The sequence below is a fragment of the Athalia rosae genome, chromosome 5 (genome assembly GCF_917208135.1).
Source record: "Athalia rosae chromosome 5, iyAthRosa1.1, whole genome shotgun sequence".
Taxonomy (NCBI): domain Eukaryota; kingdom Metazoa; phylum Arthropoda; class Insecta; order Hymenoptera; family Athaliidae; genus Athalia; species Athalia rosae.
In genome coordinates, this window is record NC_064030.1 from 1,699,050 (window position 1) to 1,720,426 (window position 21,377).

General features: G+C 44.3%; 1 protein-coding gene across 1 annotated transcript in view; it reads right to left on the reverse strand.

Moving 5' to 3' along the window:
- The window catches only part of LOC105691222 (eukaryotic translation initiation factor 5B), a 57,454-nt gene that overhangs the window by 19,513 nt on the left and 16,564 nt on the right, over window positions 1–21,377 (reverse strand). Inside the window, exons 14-16 of the mRNA XM_012409559.3 lie at window positions 10,609–10,685; window positions 10,293–10,500; window positions 10,115–10,210 (exon numbers count right to left, since the gene is read on the reverse strand). Of these exons, the coding sequence (XP_012264982.2) occupies window positions 10,115–10,210; window positions 10,293–10,500; window positions 10,609–10,685 (381 nt within the window). The remainder of the gene's footprint in view (window positions 1–10,114; window positions 10,211–10,292; window positions 10,501–10,608; window positions 10,686–21,377) is intronic.

Genomic DNA, 21,377 nt, shown 5'->3' on the forward strand with positions numbered 1-21,377 from the left:
GTAGCTTCGGCGAGACTGGAAATTGATTACATAGTTAGGTAGGTAGGTAGGAAGGTAGGTAGGTAGGTAGGTAGGAATAGGGTTGGGTAGGGATGCCTGTATATTTAGATGAGCGTGTGTAGCACGTGATGGTATACAGGCGAGGGCATCCGTTGCACCTGTATATGGTGATACCGCGTGGTGGTGCCTGCCGGTGCTGCCGTGGAGTGAAAAGCCGCGGTATAAAGCATAGAGAGTCAAGAGTCTCCTCTGCCTTCGAGCGAGAGAAGACCCTCCTCGGACGGTCGACGCGACGGATGGACGAACGGACGGACGGACCGACGGACGGACGGACGGAGGGCAGACGTACGGACGGTAGGATGGTCGACGCATCGCGTGGGTTTAGGAGTCGGGCAGAACACGAACAACATCCGGTCGGCCATTGTCCATTCGGACGATAATCGAGGCTTAGTTATAGTCACTGCCCACGGAGATTGGTCGACCAACGGACAAACGAACCAACGAATCAACCCGACGACGGGTTTAAACCCGTGATTTTTAAATTAGCCCCCCAGCATCACCCGTACAACCGTACTCCACTCGATAACACCGCGCGTATCATTCGTATACCGGGAGATTGGAAATATTCGAATTTTCGAAAAAGGGACGCGGCTCCGAAGGAGGCGAGTTTTCGGGGCTTGGGGATTTCGTCGGATTCCGGATTCCGGATTCTCGATTCCGAACGGTGGTTGCGGCAGTTGGTCCTCCGCTACGACGGTGCGGTCGAGGGGCGACCCACGTGCTGTTGCACTGCGGGCGTTTAGGAAGAAATAAATTGAGGCGGACAGGCAAGCAGCCGCTCAGCCCACGCATCCCTCTCTCTCTCTCTCTCTCTCTCTCTCTCTCTCTCTCTCTCTCTCTCTCTCTCTCTCTCTCTCTCTCTCTCTCTCTCTCTCTCTGCGTATAGAGAAAACTTGGACGGACTCCGAAGCTATCCCGACCGACCAACGGTCCAAACGTGGCACGTTGTACTCATACATCTTTTCCAGGGCATACAGGTAGAAATATGCGTAGGTTACACGCGCTTATAAACTTATACAACAATATACACAACTTACGATATTTAGATATACGTATTCAAAGATATTAAATTTTTATTTTATAAGCGAGCCCGATTTTACTATCCAAACTATATGTATACGACGCCGGTAAATTCGATGGACTTTCTTCTACCCGGTTAGTTTTTTTTATTTTTTTCTCTCCCGCATTGAAATCGGGAATCCTCCCTCGGGTGTCCAGGGATGCAAATGCGAGACGAACGCCGTTAGATTTCATTGATTTATTCGCGCGGCAGGGGCATCGGGTGGAGTGGGGTGGGGTGGGGTGGGGGATAGGAATCGTCCTCGCCGGTAACCACCACCCTTTATTGTACACCTATGGGATGTGACGCTCTCTCGCGGCATTCGTGTCTGGAGAGACGTCGACTCGAACGACAGGTAAAATGCTGAGAGCGTAAAAGGGACGAGAGATATAGAAAGAGATGAATGATGAAAATAAGAAGAGGACGGAGCGGAGAGGAGACCTTCTTAATCTCTATAGCCGCGAGCTGCCGCCCGCGTTCCGGAATCCCAAGGAATTTCAAACAAATATAATCCGATGGGAGAAGTATTCCGTGGAATAATACACTAACTCCTATAGGTACTAACGCATGTCGCCCACACACCTCCCGACTATCTCGCACGTGTACGTTCGAATACTCGAAAACCAGAGTCCGATCTATACGCGCGTACGTGTATCTACGTAAATATACAAAGACCGCGCGTATATAGCAGCCAGTTTTCTCGGCCCCGTCGGAATCCCAAATAACATTCTTTTCCTGGCAAACCGAGTTGTGAGATGGATGGAGAGATACATACATGGATACGAATCCAACCTCCATAAAAAAAAATCCCCCATATACTTTAAACTCCTTCGGAATGACTTCTTCGTCCTTTTTCGTCCGGCTCGCAGCTCGTATCGAATGTATACGCTCCGAAGGCATCGCGCGCGCAGGTGTACGCCGATGATGTAAATCGTACAAATCGAGGATGCATGATCTGTACGGAATCGAATGATTCCTCGCTGAAATTTCGCGATAATAATGAAAGAAATCAGAGCGGAGAGGGGTTTCGCTATGCGGAGGGGGGGAGGCGAGGGCGCGAATACGAAGATTCGCGAATAGAACTGGAAAATAATAAAGGAGGGAATGAAAAGCGGGAGGAGGAAGAGTTCGGGGATCAACTTTAAACGCCGAGTGCAGACGACGAGCTGACTGTACGTACGTACGACGTATACCGAGCACTTATGGTCGAGGAGACTCACAGTCGCAGCTCTCTCAAGCGGGTTTATCGTTCGCGTTGAACTCGCGAGCGACGTCGACGGGAAATGCCGTGCGCGGTATCGACCTACCGCCCTTCCTGCCGTTCGCTGCTGCCGGTGCAGCCGTCAACGAGACTCATTCACTACGGGGTACAGTCGACGAAAAAATTGCCGCCGAACTCATGGATAATATAATTTCGCCACGAATAGATGCGTCGTTCCGTCGCGCGATATCAGCCCACTTTCCGCGTTGAGAATGTCGCGAAATTTTCCGCTATTGCTAAAAATTCAGCGATATTCGAGGGAAATTCGAGAAGAAAATCCATTTTCAATCGGGTCGAATCGAGGGAACCGTACTTTCTACATCCTCCGGTTGGTCGAATGATATACCTATACCAAAAGTAATCGTTGATCGTTCGTATCTCGTGTCTCTCGGTTTGAATCGTTTCGAAGAAATCGCATCAGCTCCACGACCGTGATACCGATGTACACACGCTCATTTCTTCATCCGTGAGAGGTAAAGAAATAGATATAAATATATACCATACACGTAGGTGATACCGTAGAACGGTCCAGAACGCATCGTCTCACACGAGGAGAAAAAACGAGACAAGTTTGTAGGTGGCACGGGTTTCCCGTGTGTATAAAATATCATTATACACGACACTACCGGATGTATGTAGAAATATTCTACATATATACCGTATACAATTTTTACCGGACACCGGAGGGATGAAAAATATATTTTTCTTTTCTTTTTCTTAAATTTCTTTCAATCCGTCATGCTCGCTAATCGTGCGAGAGCAATTTAAAATCACGAACTATGCAGCTATGTACATGTAAAAGGCATGCGCGACCAAACGTTAGGGTACTTGAATTAAAAACTTAAAAAGAAAATATGTATCTATAAAAAAGTCTCGGAAAGCGAGAGATTAATTTTCGAAATAAAAAAAATTGTTTTACGAGGGGGTATACGGATTTTATACGATTTTTTTTCCACGTATATAACCTTACACCCTTAAAGGAACTTTTATGTGTTTAATATATTTCCTTTCCGCTGGACGTACGAAAAGGAAGACAAAGAAAAAGAAAACTAAGAGCCGAGGGGCGTGGAGAAACCCTTTTGGGTTTAATACTCGCGTGAATTGTGGAATCGAGTATGAGTGTATAAAAAATATACGGTCGTACATATATTGAGTACGTACATAAAGAGATTTAGGTAAAATGTTTTCGACAAACAAAAAAAAAGTAGGAAAAAAAAAAACCTCATACGCGAAAAGCAATTATAATCGCATTAGGAACGTCTGGGTTGTTTCCACGGTATAACTATAATTATTTTTATGTAGCTTTAAATTCCAGTCTGGGCCATGTCAAATACACTATTATATAAAACTGGCTGCAATGGGTTGACGGTACATACCTACACACTACGGTGCGAGTTGAAAAAGACGAATAAAAACCAAAAAAAATCTTAAACTTCGTTTGAGACGATAATTTTTTTTTTTTTCAAATTGCGACGTGTGCTAAAATAATAGGGGAGGTTGTCGGTACGAAGACATGATTTTCCGGAATACTTCCAAAAATAGGTAGCGAGGGGCGGGGGAGTGAAAATAAGAGAAAAGAAAAGAGGAATTTTAATATGTTAGGATCGCACGATGCGCCAGACTGCAGTGCAGCAGCATCCGCGCGCGTGTAAACATGTGTGTATATAACTACGTAGCTATATATCTACCACACGAGAAGCTATAAACTATAAAGGATTCTAATTCGGTTCACTCAACGAAAATAGACTTCCGGTTTCCGTCTTGCGGCGCGTCTGCTCCTTGGCGACGGTACGTTGGCTATCGCGCTACCACCAGATCCCAAGAGAGAAAACCGAAAGCCGCCGAAATTGTCGGAAGCACAACACACGGGTCTAAAAATTGAATTTCAGATCTCGTATATCAGCTGTGTAATAAAAACAAAGTCAAATTTCTCAACGCTTCTGTATCAATCATTTTTCTTCAACGTTTCTCGCGAGCCATTCCGAGTAGATGACGCAACGCGGGCGAAAAAATGAAAAATAAAAATAAAAATTAAGAGGGAAAACGACAACAACGACCAACGTCGATGAAAATTACCGATATACATATATATCTCCGGATCATTGGAGGAAAAACGTCATCTCGCGTTTCTGTTTCTCATTTGGCTCAGGCCGAAACTCCCCCCCTCCCGCCCCTGTACGAAAAGCCGGTATTGATCACCGTAGGAAATACATAGTTTCTACATAGAGGCACACACATTTACGTCTGTATGTACAGGGTGTGCAGGGAGGAAGGCGGGCGCACTTCCTTCCGTTTAGTCGTAGCTCTGCGTCAGCGAGGAGCGAACCAAACAGAAGGAAAAAGGAGAAGAGCGAGGGGGGAAACGTCTTCCGCCGGAAGTTGGCCCACGCGCCCGTCATTGGAAAACGTATCTTCGGCCGAGTCTGTTCGATGACGGGATATTAAATTCATTTTATCGCGATAACGTGTACCCTGTAAACGTACCGCGACACTGATAACTGAAAATGATCATCTCGGTCTGTTTGATTTTTACAGGTAAAAAATGAAACTTTAGCACGAGATCTAATCGGTCAGGTTTCGTTCTCAGTTCTTTTGTACCCCTATAGAATTTTAATCCAGCTTCCACATGACGCGATATTTGAAAGGTCCGTATGTACCGATGAGAATTTCCTGGTTTTCAGTTCCTCGATCTCAGAGCGTATCGGGTTTCGAAGCAACTTCGAGAAGCCACGTGGGATAGGTTTTGGGTTATAGGCGTGTTATTACGGTGCACCTATGTACACCTGAGGAAAAAAAAAAAAAACAAGAATCTAAGGAAAAAAAAAAAAAGAAAAAAAGAAGCCCCCTTATCTTGTTACGCTCGCTATACAAAGACGTGAAACATACGAAGAATGAGCGAAAGGGTGGAAAATACGGAGAAACAGTAGCTGAACCGAGCCGCATCTGAACTTAGAATTACTTTTTCGGGTAAGTTAAAATTAGATCGCTAACGCACAGGAGTTCCAACGGGTAATCGATCAAGTTTGTATTTTAATTTTGTTTTTCTTCGTTCGTTTCTTTCGCTCATTTTCGTTTCTTCAACTGACATGTGTGGAATATAGTGTACATATAAATATGATACACGTATAAATACGCGTTAGAAGAGGACGTAGCTAAACTTCACTTATTTTCTCCCCCCTGCAACATCCTGTTTCCCGGCGAACGTTATCCGGTTTTATCTCTCCGCACACTCGCGTTCATGCTCATAAAGTATAGCAAGCTTCCCGTATATTCGCCCTTCTAGCTGGCTGTTTTATCAATCATAAATATAGATATGTACGTATATTGTGTTATATACACACTGCAATATGATAATATGACTATATTTTCTAACATTGGCCAGATTGATGTACCGAATAAACTGCAACTTCGGTTTCGTACGACGATGGGTTGTGTAAAGGGGGGGGAAAAAAAAGAAACAACCTTTACCGTAATAACTCCGTGACGATCAAACGGGTCTATACAATATACGAGAGAAACTATTAATCTTTCCCTCGTGACTCAGAGCACGAATTCTTAGATAGTACATACGCGTGCTGCAGTATTTGAAGAAGAATGTAGTCTCTGAATATGTCTGACAATAATCATCAGGTGAATCACGAGTAAAAAATGAAAGAAGTATAAAAAAGAGAACTAATTTATACTGGGGTCTGTGAAGAAGTTTCCTCTTTTTTTTTTTTCTTTTTCTTTTTTTCTTTTTTTGGTGTCTCTTTTTCTTCTCTATATCTACCTTACAATACGATTGTTGTTGGTCGCGAGTGCAATTTGATGCACGTATATATAACGTCGAAGAAACAACGAACCGTACCGTACGTACCTACCTATATACGTGCGTATAATCGTTCACATATATCCGGTCTTGGAAGTCTCGATTATCATTTTTTCATTCTCGGTATAGCGGTTGATAGTTGAAAATATTTATTTTCCACGATCTCCGCACCCGCCGGCTACATCGTAACGAGCTCATAAAATCACCTGGTAGAAAATCAATCGATTCAGGTGCACCAGCACCAGCAGCTACACGGCGTATAATGTACGATATAAATTTAGCGCGCAAGAATTATTACACGCTCGCAGTACCCGATATCAAATTATTACCATGCGTTGTGCGAGTTAGATAATTGCGCTGAAATAACATTATTTTTCACATTTTTATTCGACGATATTACAATTCTACTGTAATGGACCTGAATTTGTTTCATCCGTTTGGAAAAAATGAGACAAGCAATCGTTCGGAGAACGAAGACTAGCTTCGCGCTGGTTTGTGAAGGGAAAAACTGATAGTGGAACTCGGACGAGACGAGCGATAGTCTCGCTGTGATTCGTATCGAGACGTAATACAGACGAGCTTCATCCTGCGCGTCTAGAGGCGAAGCAATATAAGGGTATCTTTCTCAGTCAGCTTCGAACGTCCAGGGGCCAGACACATCCCCCTTTCCCTTCCCTTCTCTGCTCGTCTTCCTCCCACAATCAGTCTCTCTTCCCTCCCTCCCCAACCCCAGAATTTTTTTCTTTCGTATACTTTTTTTTTTTTTTTCCTTCAATTTTTCAACTCTCAGCTATCTCACTTAGGTTTCATACGGTATACCTATACGCGTCGTGATTAGGTTAATTTGGAAATGAGAATCCGAGGGAGATACCTTTTCGGTGGAACGATTATGAATTTTTTTCATCACTAGACATGTGAGAGAAAATTCGAAATAACGATCTTCTTCTTTCACGAAAACCAATAGGCGCTCCACTATCGCGAATGGACAGGTGCACGATAATTTTTTTCCGTTCTCCTCCTCCGTCTCCTCTACTTTTCCCTGCGTACGCGATCGGTTCCACATTATACCTGGACGCACGTGGATCGAGGGCCTGGACAGCTGAACGGTCGAGGGGTCCATAAATGAAGACGTAGATGTGAAAAGTGTAGAAAAGCCGTAGAGGAAGAGGAGGATAAGATGCGATGAGTGTTTTCAAGCGAATCACTCTCGGTAAGTGAAACCGTTCGGTCTGCCGCGTTCCGTACGTAGTAGTAAACAGATAACGTGTTGTTGAACTTGCCTCGATAAGGTTCGAACGTTAGAGAAAAAAAAAAAAAAAAAAAGGAATATTTTTTAAAAATAAAAAAGAATCCACCTCCCTATCAGCTTCATGGAATACCCCGTCTCGCGACCCGCGACGTCCCCCTTACACAGCGCATCGAACACCGTCGTTCTCAATCCGGCTCTGCACTGCCCTGCCCTACTTTTCGTCCGTTCGCCTGTACAAATTGTACGACGAATTTCACGTAAACTCTACGTGGGAAAATATGATTTCTCTATTTTTATTTTCTACATTTTATAAGGTATCGGTGCGAAGAAGCAAGAAGCGAGACTTTACACAGGAAGACTCCTGTAAGAATTCGTTTGCCGAGCAAATCTGACGATGGGTTTCGAATTTCGCTGGATTTGTGTGAACGGATAGGCGGCACACGGGCCACACGAACTAGTCGGGTAATTCGAGCGATCGAGGTCGTGAACGAGAAAACTCTGTATGTACAACGTCCGAGTATCGGTATCGAACGGAAGCATTCTTCTTTCGGACAACCTCTTACGCCGCGTTAAAAACTTTTTTCCCGATCTTTCGCCTCTCTCCTTCTACGGTAACTACTATTGTAACATCGAGTCCGTATGCGCGCGGGAGTGAAATGTGTATTCTTCGGGCGGAAATGATGCGGGGTTAAAATTCGTACGATTAAGGCGCGATCACGTAGCGCGTATCCCCCTCTCCGGTCAGCGCGATCGGTTTTGTTGGTTTTCTCGTTGGTTTTGTTTCGTTTTGATATTTTTCCTCTCTTTCTTTCTACTTTTTTCTTCATTCTTTTCTCATTCACCCTGCCGTACCTCGTACATCCACCGCTGCGGCGTCACTTCTTTTTGCATTACTTAAGCTCCTGTAGGGCCTGAAAGGTGTTTCGCGGTTGGCTGGTTTCAGAACCAATCACCCGTCCTACCGACTAACATCCCATCCCGTAAGTTTTCAGCCCCCAGAATTAACTCCTTCGTTCACGCGGTCGGCTCCCGACCTGAGCCAACACTTCGTGACCGGCAACATCCGGTGCGGATGATCCTCTTGAAAACTCGTCTATATATCCCCCCCAACCCCCAACCCCCCCAAACCCCCCCCTGCTGTTCCGTCTTACTCGTCTATACGTTAGTAACCCGCAGCCCGCAGCAAACTACACCGAACTCAGGTATGTACCGAGTCGTATACGATCGAACTACGCGCGTCCATGTGGCGAAGGAACAAATTAGACGGATCGTTACGGAGATGAATATTGGGGAAAAAAGGCGCCTGTGAATTTTTACGCGGGAATTGCAAATGAATAAACGATTGCCCGAACAACTGAAATATACCAGGGCAAAGCAACGGTAAATGTGAATAGAATAGGAATGAAAAAAAAAAAAAAAAAACGAAGCAAAAATGAATAAAACAAATTCGGATTTGCCTCCGGGATGATCAAATATTTGAAATTGTAAGAGCGGGGGAGGGAGGAGGGGGCGAGAGCGCGGGCGTTGTGGGGGTTAGTTATCGTGGCAGGGTCAGAGTTGCGGCGCGCGAAGGAAAAAGCTTTAAATCTGTCAATTTTCAATTGGAATAATTTGACGTTGTAAGCTGGTTCGGCCTCGTCCCGCTTGGACCCAGTTTGCTCCAGTTGCAGTTATAGGTATATACGCAGAGTTCTCTTCAATTTAGCTCGGTACATTCTAGTTTACGTAATTCGAACGACAGCGCTGAGACTTCGCGCTGATTTTATTTATCCTCTCCTACCGAGGTATTTTTTTCGATCTCCCATTTCCGTAAATCATTGGTTGAAAATTTTGCGAAATTTGATTGAAAAAAGTAACGAACATAACGGATACCTATAACGGTAAGCTGCACTTCCGGGGTTATGTGTAATAATACGAACGCTGCACGACGTTGTAACGAGCGTACGTACCATTCATATGCAACATACGAGGAAGAGAAAGGTGCGGCTCATTCAATCAGTCAGAGTCAGAGTCAGACTGCACAGCCGCCAACTGAATGACTGGTACGCCCTCCGCCATTCATAAACTAATCGCGAACTAGTTATTGACGTCGAGCCGCGAACAACGTTGACGAGGGCTGTCCACCCTCGCATGTTGTCCCCCGCGTAAAACCCGAAACGAAGAAAATAGACGTCGATTATATTATTCGATAAATTTTCCGGACTTTCACTTCATCCGCAGGGAACAAAAATTGTCCAAATTAATCTTTATGAATTATCTTCCTCCTTCTCTATCCCTCTTCTTTTTTGTAACCCGAATCGGTCTTGGAAAGAAACTCGAGTGTTTTATTAACAATTATAACCTACGCACGCTCGTAATGTATATCGAGCGTATCTCGGGGTCGTGTGGGACGAAGGCTGGGCTACGCCGTCTACATAGGTGTACGCACACCTCGAACATACCTATGTAGATCTGGCATTAAGTTCCAGGCTGCAGGTAGGCGCATGTAATATACCTACGCCGGTCGCTCTACATGGCTTGCACCGTACCTACACCGCACGAGTTTCCGCAGAGAATTTCTATTTTTCACCACCACCGTTTATCATTATCATTATCCTAGTCATTTACATGAAATCTTTCACCGATAGTTTCCTTTTTATGTTCGATAATTTGAATTTTTCGACGACAGTCACTCACCTCTTTACTCGGTACGCAGATCGGTGTTCCTTCTTTCACCACTCCAGCTTCGACCATCACGCCGATTACGATGGGGTCTCGAGAGTTGAAGATGAACTGAGAACATTGAGTAAAATTTTCACGTGAAACGAACCGATGATCGGAAATGTTGAAAAAATATTCGCAAACTCCCAATTACCTGAGGAAGAACTTTAAGTTTGCAGGGGAAGACAGCGATGTGTTTGTTCTCATCTCGTTTTCTCTGTTTCAGTTCTTCTCTGTAGGCGGTGAATTTGTCGAAGAGATGATAAATAATGTCAGCTTGGAAAATTTTCACCCCCACAGAATCGGCGAGATCCTGTGCGTCCTTTTCTATTTTAACGTCGAAAGCCAATATCGTAGCGTACCTGTGAACGATGGAAATGATCTTTTTTTCAACTCTTTCCTCCAAGTGGTCGCTTTCGATCAACCGAAGTGATTGATTAATTTTATTTATTTTCTAGTGTCTCACTCACTGGCTATCGTGTTCGAGCATAATGGACGCCTTCATGATGTCCTTTTTGACGACTGGACCGATTCGAATTCCGGCATACTGTAAGAAATGACAAAAAAATTCGTCTTCAATCGATTCGCAGCTTAATTATTACGTCGAAACTACATCGGGACACGAGATAATAATTCGGACACACATAGTTACAAGCGAATGTACATAATTCGTATCGCCAGGCATAAATAATGCATGTAACGATAATCTTATCAATCTCTGACGGCTGCGGACTACAGGTCGTCATTCATAAAATAGTTAGAAACACGTACGTGTACGCAATTAGTTTGTCTCTACGTACACGTTATGTGGATAGCGACACGTGTGTACGAACGTGTATAAATATACGAGTGTGTTGGTAAAAGAGATTTGGCGCGAACTATGCGACGCGTGAGTCCGTGTAGTCGGGAGGCGTGAATCGCGTACACAGATTTCCCTCTCTTGAAAAGTTTGTGCTCGTCGTCGTCGACGACGCCGTGTATTTAGCATGTATAGGTGTGCGTACGCGTGTATCGCGCGCGGGTTCTCTGGGTGCTCGCGAAGCGAAGCGAGGAGGCGATCGTTCGTCTATTGCGTAACTTCCTGTTTGCTAATTCGGGCCAATCCCCTTCCACCTTTCCCTCATCTCCTCTCGCCTCTTCCTATATTCCTACCCCGGACCCTCGACTTACGCCAGAACCCAATCTATCCATCACTCCGTCCATCTCTTCTCTCCGCTACCACCCTCTTCGCTCCTCTAATTCCGACACCCCACAAATCTATAAATCCATACCACCGCCGCTGCAAATATAGTATACGTCGTACTCGAATCTATGTGTTAAATGATTGCATATGTACATTTGTATGTCACGCGCGGCACCCGCGCTCAATGTTTATTATACACCGATATAATATTGTCGAGGCATTTCGATTCGAGAAGAAAATATATGATACGTACATCAGACGGAATCGCGACAAACATTCATCGATGTGGGGGGAGGAGCGTTTTATCGTCCGTTTTTCTTCGTCTCGTATCTATTTCTACTTGGCCTTTTTTCGCCGCTCATTATAAAACAGAGGTAGTCTGGTGTATTTGCATAAATATAATGATAGGTATTCTCTAATTGCTTTCGTCTAACGTTCGGCTCTAAATGTAGGTAGGTATGTTACACGGGAGGTATTTTCAGTGCGTATTTAATACCAAGGATACGCGAGAGATGATTCACAGCTCGTATAACACACGATCCAGATATAAGAAATACCTCCGCATTATCGCGTTATGTAATCAGAATTCTTCCCGAATTCTTTTCTTTCTTTCTTTCTTTCTTTCTCCTTCCGTGGGATTTTTTTTCTTTTTCAAATTATCTGAGGGGTAGGTAGAACGTCGAATCGTACAAATTCCGATTAATAATTATAATCGCCTTCCGCGATACCGATACTTTCGGCGTTCCGTTGAAAATAAACAAATCGACCTACGCATGCGACGATGAAAAAGAGTATTGGATTACCCGCCGCTCGTACGTTACACGTATGTCGTACAGCAGTCCGATATCCCGTCTCAATTCGACGAATAAAAAACTGTTACTCATCGTCGGTATCAAACTCGAACCGGCAACCTACACTAATTACAAGTTGTAATACGTGAAATTTATAACGCACATATTACATATAATATGTACATACGAGACGCACCGCGCGACGCGACCTGCACTCGTCGCTCCGATAATACGCACCTACGTCGCGGCGCTATGCGACATCCGGGATGATGTATACTCTCCCCGTTGTACATATGTACGTACCATACGCGTATAATTTTTCATTTATCAATACACCGAACGAATATATGGAACGCGAGACCGCGTTCGTCTTTTCATAGAGTGAGACTCGCGCCTGTATTTCACGCACACGAACCAAACGTCGCGTACGATACGCGCGACGGTATACATATGTACACGTATTTTATAAAGCGAGTGCCGCTATCGCTTTTGCTCTTGCTGTTGCTGCTGCAGGGTCGAATAAGAAGCCCGAAGTTATTCCTGGAACACGCACACGCCTCCGCACGCCTTCGCGGTTCTTCGCACGCCTCTGCCCTCCACGCATCACTCGCGCGAGAGCTTAAAGCTTCCTTCACACGTGTCGGCCCCGCGCCCCTTTTGCCCTTCGCTCGATCGCCGGTTTTTCCTCGTTTTCTTCTCGGAACGTATCGTCTCAGATCGGATGATTAGCGTGATCCGGAGACGTCCACACCCACCTGTTGATCGCCTCCGCTCCTTCGGATCCTGGATGTTGATTGCTCGTAAAATACGACGACGAATTTTTCCAATCGACGTCGATACCCCCGTAGCATTTCAGCACGTTTTTCGCTTTTACTTTTGCCACGTACGTGCGCATCGAGGGAAGAGGGTGAGAGACGGAGTGGCGAGCAGCTCACGCACAACGTAGTCTGTTATAACGAAGAGATAACGACGACGACGACGACTAGGTGAACCGTGTCGAGGTGAAGCGAGGCGCGGAGGAGATCAAGACCGGACCGGAAACGAAATCGACATTGCAGATAGCGGGCATTGAATAACGCAACGACCAGGTTGAACGAGCTCGTCATCAGCCGCGGAGAGAAAATTGAAACGGTACGGGAAATACCTGTGTACGGAGATGCGTATCGCGAGACTGGAATCGAAGGAAGTGGACGCGAATCGAGCAAGGGGGATGAGGCGAAATGACGTCACGTCTCCCGGCTGCAGTGACTAATTGATCAAATGACGTGCCTGACCCCACGAAGAAGTTTGTTTATAGGTGTCGTAGGTATTTTCTACGCGTCTAAATCTAAGTCTGTGCGCGATGCGCGAGTCTCGTGTGCCCCGCGAGTGTGTCACCGGTTATTTTTACACATATTCCGCGCGCGGTTTTCCTCCACAAAAGACAGAGACGGTGAAAAAAGAAAAGGGAAAATTTTTCGAGAGAACGCTTGTCCAAAAAAAAAATGAAGAAAAACGAATAGATAATTTCACGCGAATCGAACACGATTTTCAACGTACGCGTGGTTTTTTTACACGACGGTAACGGCACGCAACGAACGGAGCCTTGATTTATAATTTCATCAATTTCGGACGAGGGAATGCAATTCCGATGACATAGTAATGTAACGAGTTCTGTCATTAGGTATCAATAATTCATAGCGAGACCTAATGAACTCTCGTATAAATTTAACGTCCGAGTTTTGCCCGATGTAAATTGACGCATTTTTCATAACGGAAGGTTGCATTTCGTAGCGATCGACGTACCGATGAAAAATGGTGAACGTGATGTATCGCTGATCATACCCTACACGTCCCGATAGTTCATGGCTGTATTATCCACCTTGTTAGTTATGTACGAGGTATATGCCTCGAATCACATTGCGCGCGTACCTTATACAGCTGTAATCGTAAGAGGTAATTGCCGCTGCGAAATAGAATCGGAATCGACCACCGGAAATCTCGGCATTACGATCGATCTTGTTTTCCAGTCGCAGTGCGATGATGTATTCCGATTTCGTCGTCTCATTTTTACCGCGCACAGTGAATCTCGGGGTCCGCCGGTCGTCGGAATAGTTTGTCCGTTTCGACGAAGCGGAAATTTTATTCGAATGGAATATAATGGTTTGGAGGATCGGGTATGCGGTGCCCGGTCCAACCACCCCGTATAGTTATATTCCCGGCAACGTTATGGAGTGTAAAATGTGGAGATGGTCATCGTCTCTCGCAGGAGTCCCGGGGAGTAACGGAGAGGCCCTCGGGCGAGTAAACGGAGGCGTCGTAACTCGTAAACCGGCCGAGGTTCAGCGAGTAGCATAGCAGGAGCAGCAGGAGCAGCAGCAGCAGCAGCAGCAGTGAAAGAATGCGGGCTCTCACCGCTCGGGATATGGTCGTGTTCGTCGTCGCGGGTCATCACCGGGTTATAGACGGGGGTCAGATCTGGCCATTGTTACTATCCGAAGAGGGCTCGAGTTTCGTTTAATATCGCGACGCGTTCGGTTTCGAGAAGCCAAGGTTGCGAGGAAGGGAAGTAAACCGAAGTAAACGAAAGTCAAAGCGAAGCGAAACGCGGTAAGCTACGTACGTACACCGGTACAGTACGAAATGATACCTTCTACGAGCGCTGACTAAACCTTTTCATGCATCATCCTTCCGAGAAGCGGATATTTTAAGTGTCTTGCTCGGGAAACGTAGTAAATTGTATAAGGGAGCGAGAAAAGCACGCGGAGAATAAGGAGACCCGGCGATGCTCGAAAGTGCACACGAAAGGGGTGTGTGGACGAAAAGAAATGCGTTTATGCACCGACATTCCGGCTCGTCGATTTACTCTGAGACAGAGTCGAAGAATTCATTTTTACTTTTTTCAGCGTTCTTCCTTTCTCTTGTTTTTTTTGTTTTTTTCTCGAAACTTTTTACGGGTCTCATAACAGATGAACTCTAAACCTCACGTGTTCGTCCAGGTTACGTGGCCCCTCGGTATGTAGGTGAAATTCCTAAAGTCACCGCCCGCAGACGAAACCACAATGACACGTAAGATGGAAACGATCATCGATCACCCGGTTCAAATTTTCCGAACTTTATCGCGGAGTGAGAACGCACTTACGCATACCACGGTGGTCGTCGCGTAGATGCGTGATACGTACAAGAGGGCGTGTAATACGAGGAAGCTTGTACGAATATAGAGTAATCATTTTTTCAGAAACAGAGGAGCTTACGAGACGGAGAATTTTGTCTAATAAGCGGGTTATTCACCGAACGAAAAGTTTCAATTAAAAAAGATAAATTAATTATTTAAAATTTCCCAGAAACGTTACATCGTAAGCAGTCCCCGTATAATTACAGGAGACATTATTATTACAAACCGTGGAATTGCTTCGAAACCACATACGGGCGTGCGAGTGAAGAAAATTCTGTCGAAAGAGAAAAAGAAGCTAAATTGACTCATCTTGTAGGAGTACGAAAGGAATAATGATGATAATAGCGAGAAAGATTGGAAAATCTCGAGTCGTGAGCGTGACCGAGAGGCACATGGCGAACAGGAGACGGAAGCAAGACCGGAAGTCGTATGAGTCGAGTCGAGGCGCGCGTCTTCGTCGTACCAAGTAACGCGTACAACTCGCGTACAACGCATCAATAAAATCTCGCGTTGAATTAAGGAGGCACTCTGTGCTACCGTCCACGCAATAGTCGGTTTTGCCCTTGACTACAAAACAGTGGCCGCTTGTCAGGGAACACCGTCGCGTTTCACGCTATTCCGATCACGATTCACGATTTCGGACTTCCGCTACCCTGCGATAATAAATCATCATTTTTATCCTTTGTTTTTAGCATCCGCAGGGTTTTCGATTCGAGTTTCTCGGCGACGACCGTGCGGCGAACGAACCGTTTAGCGCAGCAGGTACGGTGGAAACGAGAAAAATGGCGAGACGGAGCGAGAGGAAAGGAAGGAAGAAAGAAGGCAGAAGGGGGGCAAGGAGGACGGCGGAAACATGCCGGTCACAAATGACTGCAGTTTCAGAAGAAACATCGTCGATCTATCCCGCTGGTATCCCTGACAATGAACCGCAAAGTTGACGACGAGGCGGTTGTTAATCGGGGGGAATCGAGGACCATCGCACATCAGAAGAAATGTAAAATCTACCGGAAACTGCAGTCGCCTCTGATTTTCACGGAATGTGGTTTCGAGCCTTCGACGAAAAAACGTTTAACCGATTCCTTCCTTTTTTCCACGCTACACAGCTGGACAAATTAGCTTTCTCAATATCTAAAATTGCGAATGATATTTAATATCGGCTGTGCACCCCGCGGGTTGGCTACGGACACAGGGGCATGATTTCAAATTTTTTACCCTACGTTCCGCACCGGAAGTTATTCCCGAAGTCTCACGGAACCGTCAGCGGGGGGGATTCCTGTAACGAACAAGAGCGGCGTACGGCACGACCGGATCTTCTTTCTACTTCTGTAGCGGACCGTTCCGCTTTGATACCCTTATTAGTTTTCAAACGGCCGCCCCATAAATTGGCTCCGTGTAAATATATAACCCGCAGGTAATAAATGTGCGTAAGGTACCACACGATACGATGTGTCCGGCAAAGTGCTTTTTAAAATAGACGCAAGGTCGGAACATTGTAAATTATCCCCAGTCAATTTAATCCGGAGAGGGAAAAAGAATTGAAAGAAAAAAAAAAATAAAATAATAATCCGAACACGCGACTTATGCAGAGGGAAGAAAAATTTACGGTAATCACTTTTAGCAACCTGCAGCACACTCGAAAACTAATTTCACCGATCGCAATGAAGACGTATGTGCAGTATATGGAATAATACGTACATTATACACAGTGATATTACATATACGGGTCTACACGAATGTAAAAATTTGTATTCAGGTCGCGATGAGTGCGCGTCCGTTTCTAATCGATTTAAATTCGCGGCGTTTGCTCGTCTGTGTAGAAAAGAGAGAGAGAGAGAATAAAAAAAAAAAAATTAAATAAATGGCGGCCGGAAGTCGGTCGCATACCGTCTCGGGATTATGACACCTTCGCAGCTTAATTGTAATTATAAACGCGATTCGTCTTTTAACGACCATCTTCGTCCGCCGATAAAAATTAAATAAACCATTCGAATAATCAATTTTTGTTTCTCAGAGAGTGTCGATGGGATTTACAGCACCGCGGGTGATAACCTGACGTCGAATGTGTGAGGAGAGACGTGTGCGCGATAGTCGCATCTACGCACCATTTTCTCACCATCGTTGGGTGTACGTCGTATTGTTATAAATATAGCGTACCGGAAGCGATATTCATTCTTTCTCTAGCACCAGCGGATGTGCAACGAGAAATATACGTACGGATATAGGGGTATACGGCGCGGGGGCAGCAACACTGGTAGCGTATCAGAGGCAGCTAGAGAGGCAGGATCTTTCCTATTAGGACGGTTCCTTTTTCCAATCTGTAAGCACAACGCGGTAATTGCGTGGTCTTTCTCGGTAAGGAAGTGGCCAGCGAACCGCATACTAAAGAAACGTAGAAACCGCGCGGTGCAGCGGCAACGGCAGCTGGTCTCCCTCTTCCTGCTATAACATTATGTTTAATACATAAACGTAAATATAAATACATAATCGTCTATGTATAAACCAACTACCGCAATTCTCTACGGGACGACAGATAATGCAATATGGACATTACCGACCACGAGTTGGTAAATACGTAGAAAAGCACAACGAAATGAAAAAAAAAAAAAAAAAAAAAAAAAAAAAACGAAAGAAAATAAAGTGAGCTTTTACGTCTAATCGCCTTGATTAAATAAAGTAGGATTGCCTGCACGTTGAGTATGTATAAATGCGCATCTGTCTATGTCGCATTAGTGTACACGATTTACAAACCGTACGTATACGTTTACAGGTACGTGCTTACGTGTAGAGCTGAGAAAGAATGATCGAGATATTTCTGTACCACGTTCTCATTCGTCCTTAACGATCATCTCGTAGTTTTACGATTCACCAGCTAGAAACTGGGGGTCTTTGTAGGTGTGTGTGCGTGGACAGTATCCATATAATGTCTAGTCACGGTCCATTGAACGTAGGGAACTGAGACGAGATGGAAGCGAGCACAAAACATAGCCGGATGCAGATTCGAGACGGTATATACCTCCTCGCCTTCGTCGCTGTTAGTCCCAAATCGATTTACTTCTATATCATCTTAAATAAAACGTAGAAACGAAACCCTTTTTACACATAGAAGTCGTTCATTATGCAGTATTTTTCAACTCTCGAAATATATTTTATTATTTTTCTCTATTTTCCTCATACGTGAAATAATTTTTCATCTCGTCAGAATGGAATCAAACGAATGTAAAAGAGTCGAAGTTTTTGATCAATCGGAATTTTTCATTCAAAATAAAAAGGCTTCCGTGTATAAACTCGTGTGTATTATAATCATGGAAGGAAGAAGGCAGAGAAGCGCGGGCGGAGGATGGAAATGAACTCCTTCCTTGCATTGTCTAGATATGCCTTCTTACCTGCGATACCAACTATATTATAAGCCGGGTGTGTTTCGACACATGGGAAAGGAAGTGACCGCCGTACATACCTATAATATCTATATATACGCCTTTTCCCGTCATTCCCGCCAGCAGCGGTTCTTTTCATTATACATTATAAAACTAACAGCCGGTACGTCTAATTTTCTATGAAAATATTTCCACTCAAATTACAGTCGCAAATACACGTAGACGTCCGAATCAGATATCGCCTAATTATGAACCGACGAATTAAACTCCACAAATATAATAACGAGTATAGAATGGAGAGTCAAAGATTTTCAGCTGCAAAATCGGCATCCGGTCCGACTCAACGATTCTTTGGCACGTGCATCTGCTGCACTTTTTTTTTTTTTTTTCATTCGTTCATTCATCCCTATTTTTTCACCGAGACATTTTTTTCCGTGTAGAGTATAATACGTTGGTCCGTTGCCGTAGGCGCGGTACATAAAATACCAAAAAAACCTTTGCGTCGGTGTGCAGGACACGTACGTGTGTAAAAGTTAATGCGATGGGTGAAAAATTCTACCTCGGAATCGCATCACCTGCACGACCGTCCGTTCCCGGGCATAGTAAACGGGTGCAGCGTCGCGGAGATAATTTGCTCGGCGTCGAAACAGCAGCTGCCACCCCTCGGTCGCTCCTCGAATGAAACGCGAATGAATGAACGGACGAACGACCCAACGAAGTAGGGGGTACGGAATGAATGAACGAATGAATGAACCGATTTTAAATTAAAGGGGAAACGTGACGTGATCGAAAAATAACAAGCGTATACGCTCGCACGTACCTATACAGTATGAGGTATTGGAATCTGGCGGTACGTACATAGGTATGTACATAAATAAATCACACATTGTTCAATCGAGTAATACACATCAGATTTGTAACAAAGAACTGAAGAGAAATTTAAAAAAAAAAAAAAAAAAATCAAATGGAAAAAGGAACTTCAAAACGGAGGGATAAACGAATCAGCATACGCTACACGTGCCCTTCGTTAATAATACGACCTGCATAGGTGATCAATGAGCAATTACAAGATACGTACGAAACGCGAATTATAAATCCCGATCGAAAATCGAACGATGGATCAAGGAGAACACATGTGAACGAGAAAATACTCAATTACCGAGTATATGGCTAATTTAATTTTGGTGTCGTCCTCGTCGCCTACGCAAGAAAAAAAAAGAACCTTGTATTGGGTATACGTCCGATCGTTCCGTTGCCAGAATAAGAGCTGGACCCGCGCTGGCGGCACGAAAAGATGAAAAAGAACGGGAGAGAGAAAGAAGGAAAAGGAAGTGAAATAAGATGAAAGAGAGTGGTAGAAGAAAATATACGAAAAAAAAATAAGTAAATGAAAAAGAAAAAAAAAGAAAAGAAAATATGCCACAAGCAATTTCCTGTCAGCGATCGAGTCTCCCTATGTATGTAATAAATATAAATGTATATAGCTACTTCACATCGCTCTCAGAGATTTACATAGTATTATATAATAGTAATTTTAAATCGTTGGCGAATTCAGCGTCTCGCGGTACATAAATCTTGGAGAAGATCGGACGGAGGTAAAAAGGAGTAGAAAAAAGAAGAGAAAAAAAAAAAGGAAGGAAAAGTTAGGAGAAGTTAAGTCTTCTTAGTCGGGTTTGTACCAATTCGTTCTCACGCCAGTGGTCCTCGCGCACACGGTGCAGGTGTATTACGGCAGCAGAGATGGGTATATAGTCTCGTTCTATACATATATATATATATGTATTTTCAAGAAGAACGGAGAAGAAAATTAGTGAAATAAAACGAGAAAAAGATGAGTACAATGGGAAGTTGATGTGTACAAGCGACTTCCGGTAGCCGAAGCAAACAATCTCGCACATCTATGTACCTTTGTAATATATATGTATACATATCTACCTGTATATACACCTACTTATCCGCCGATCCTTTCGTACCGATATTAGTGGCACAATATAAGGCGAGAAGAGCAACGCGAAATGTACAATATGTGAGGTGATTAATTGTGTCACGTGTACTTTGCAGCTTTACTTCAGAGAATATCGATGAAATATATTCGTGCGGATGTATAATCCTAGGCAAATATCGATCGATATTAATCCGCAAATAGTCGGACACACCATCGGTATGGAATGCAGTGCCGGTGAAGGAAGACAAACAAAATAATATAAAATTTATAGCCATCTATTCGCAAAATTGTCTTCATCCAAAGATACATTTGTACCTTGTTTTCTTTAACCAGTTTGCTTACCTCTGAAATTTCGTTTCAACGCCCACCCGAAATGAAACGAGTGAAACTTCACCGGTATCGTACACAAGCATACATGTGTACGTACAAACGCGTCAATGTGTCCGCGGACACTGACGCGGTTTCCAAAAATTTTCTCATCTACACCGCGACGTTGAATCTAAAATTTCACGTATGGGTGTAAGTACGGGGCGCACACAAGATCCGCGAATAGTTTCACTCGCCGATATCGCGAGCAGACGTGTGGAATACGATTGTCGATATCATTCGTCGAACGAATTGTAATTATTATTACTCGAATCGTTGGACGCAGGTGTAAGTTAAAACTGAACGTAAAAGTCTGCGGTGCGAAGCTCGTACGAATGACGATATGATGCAACGGCGTGTACATGCGTATATACATATATATAACATTGATGAAGTACGATACGATATAATATATCCCACGCAGTT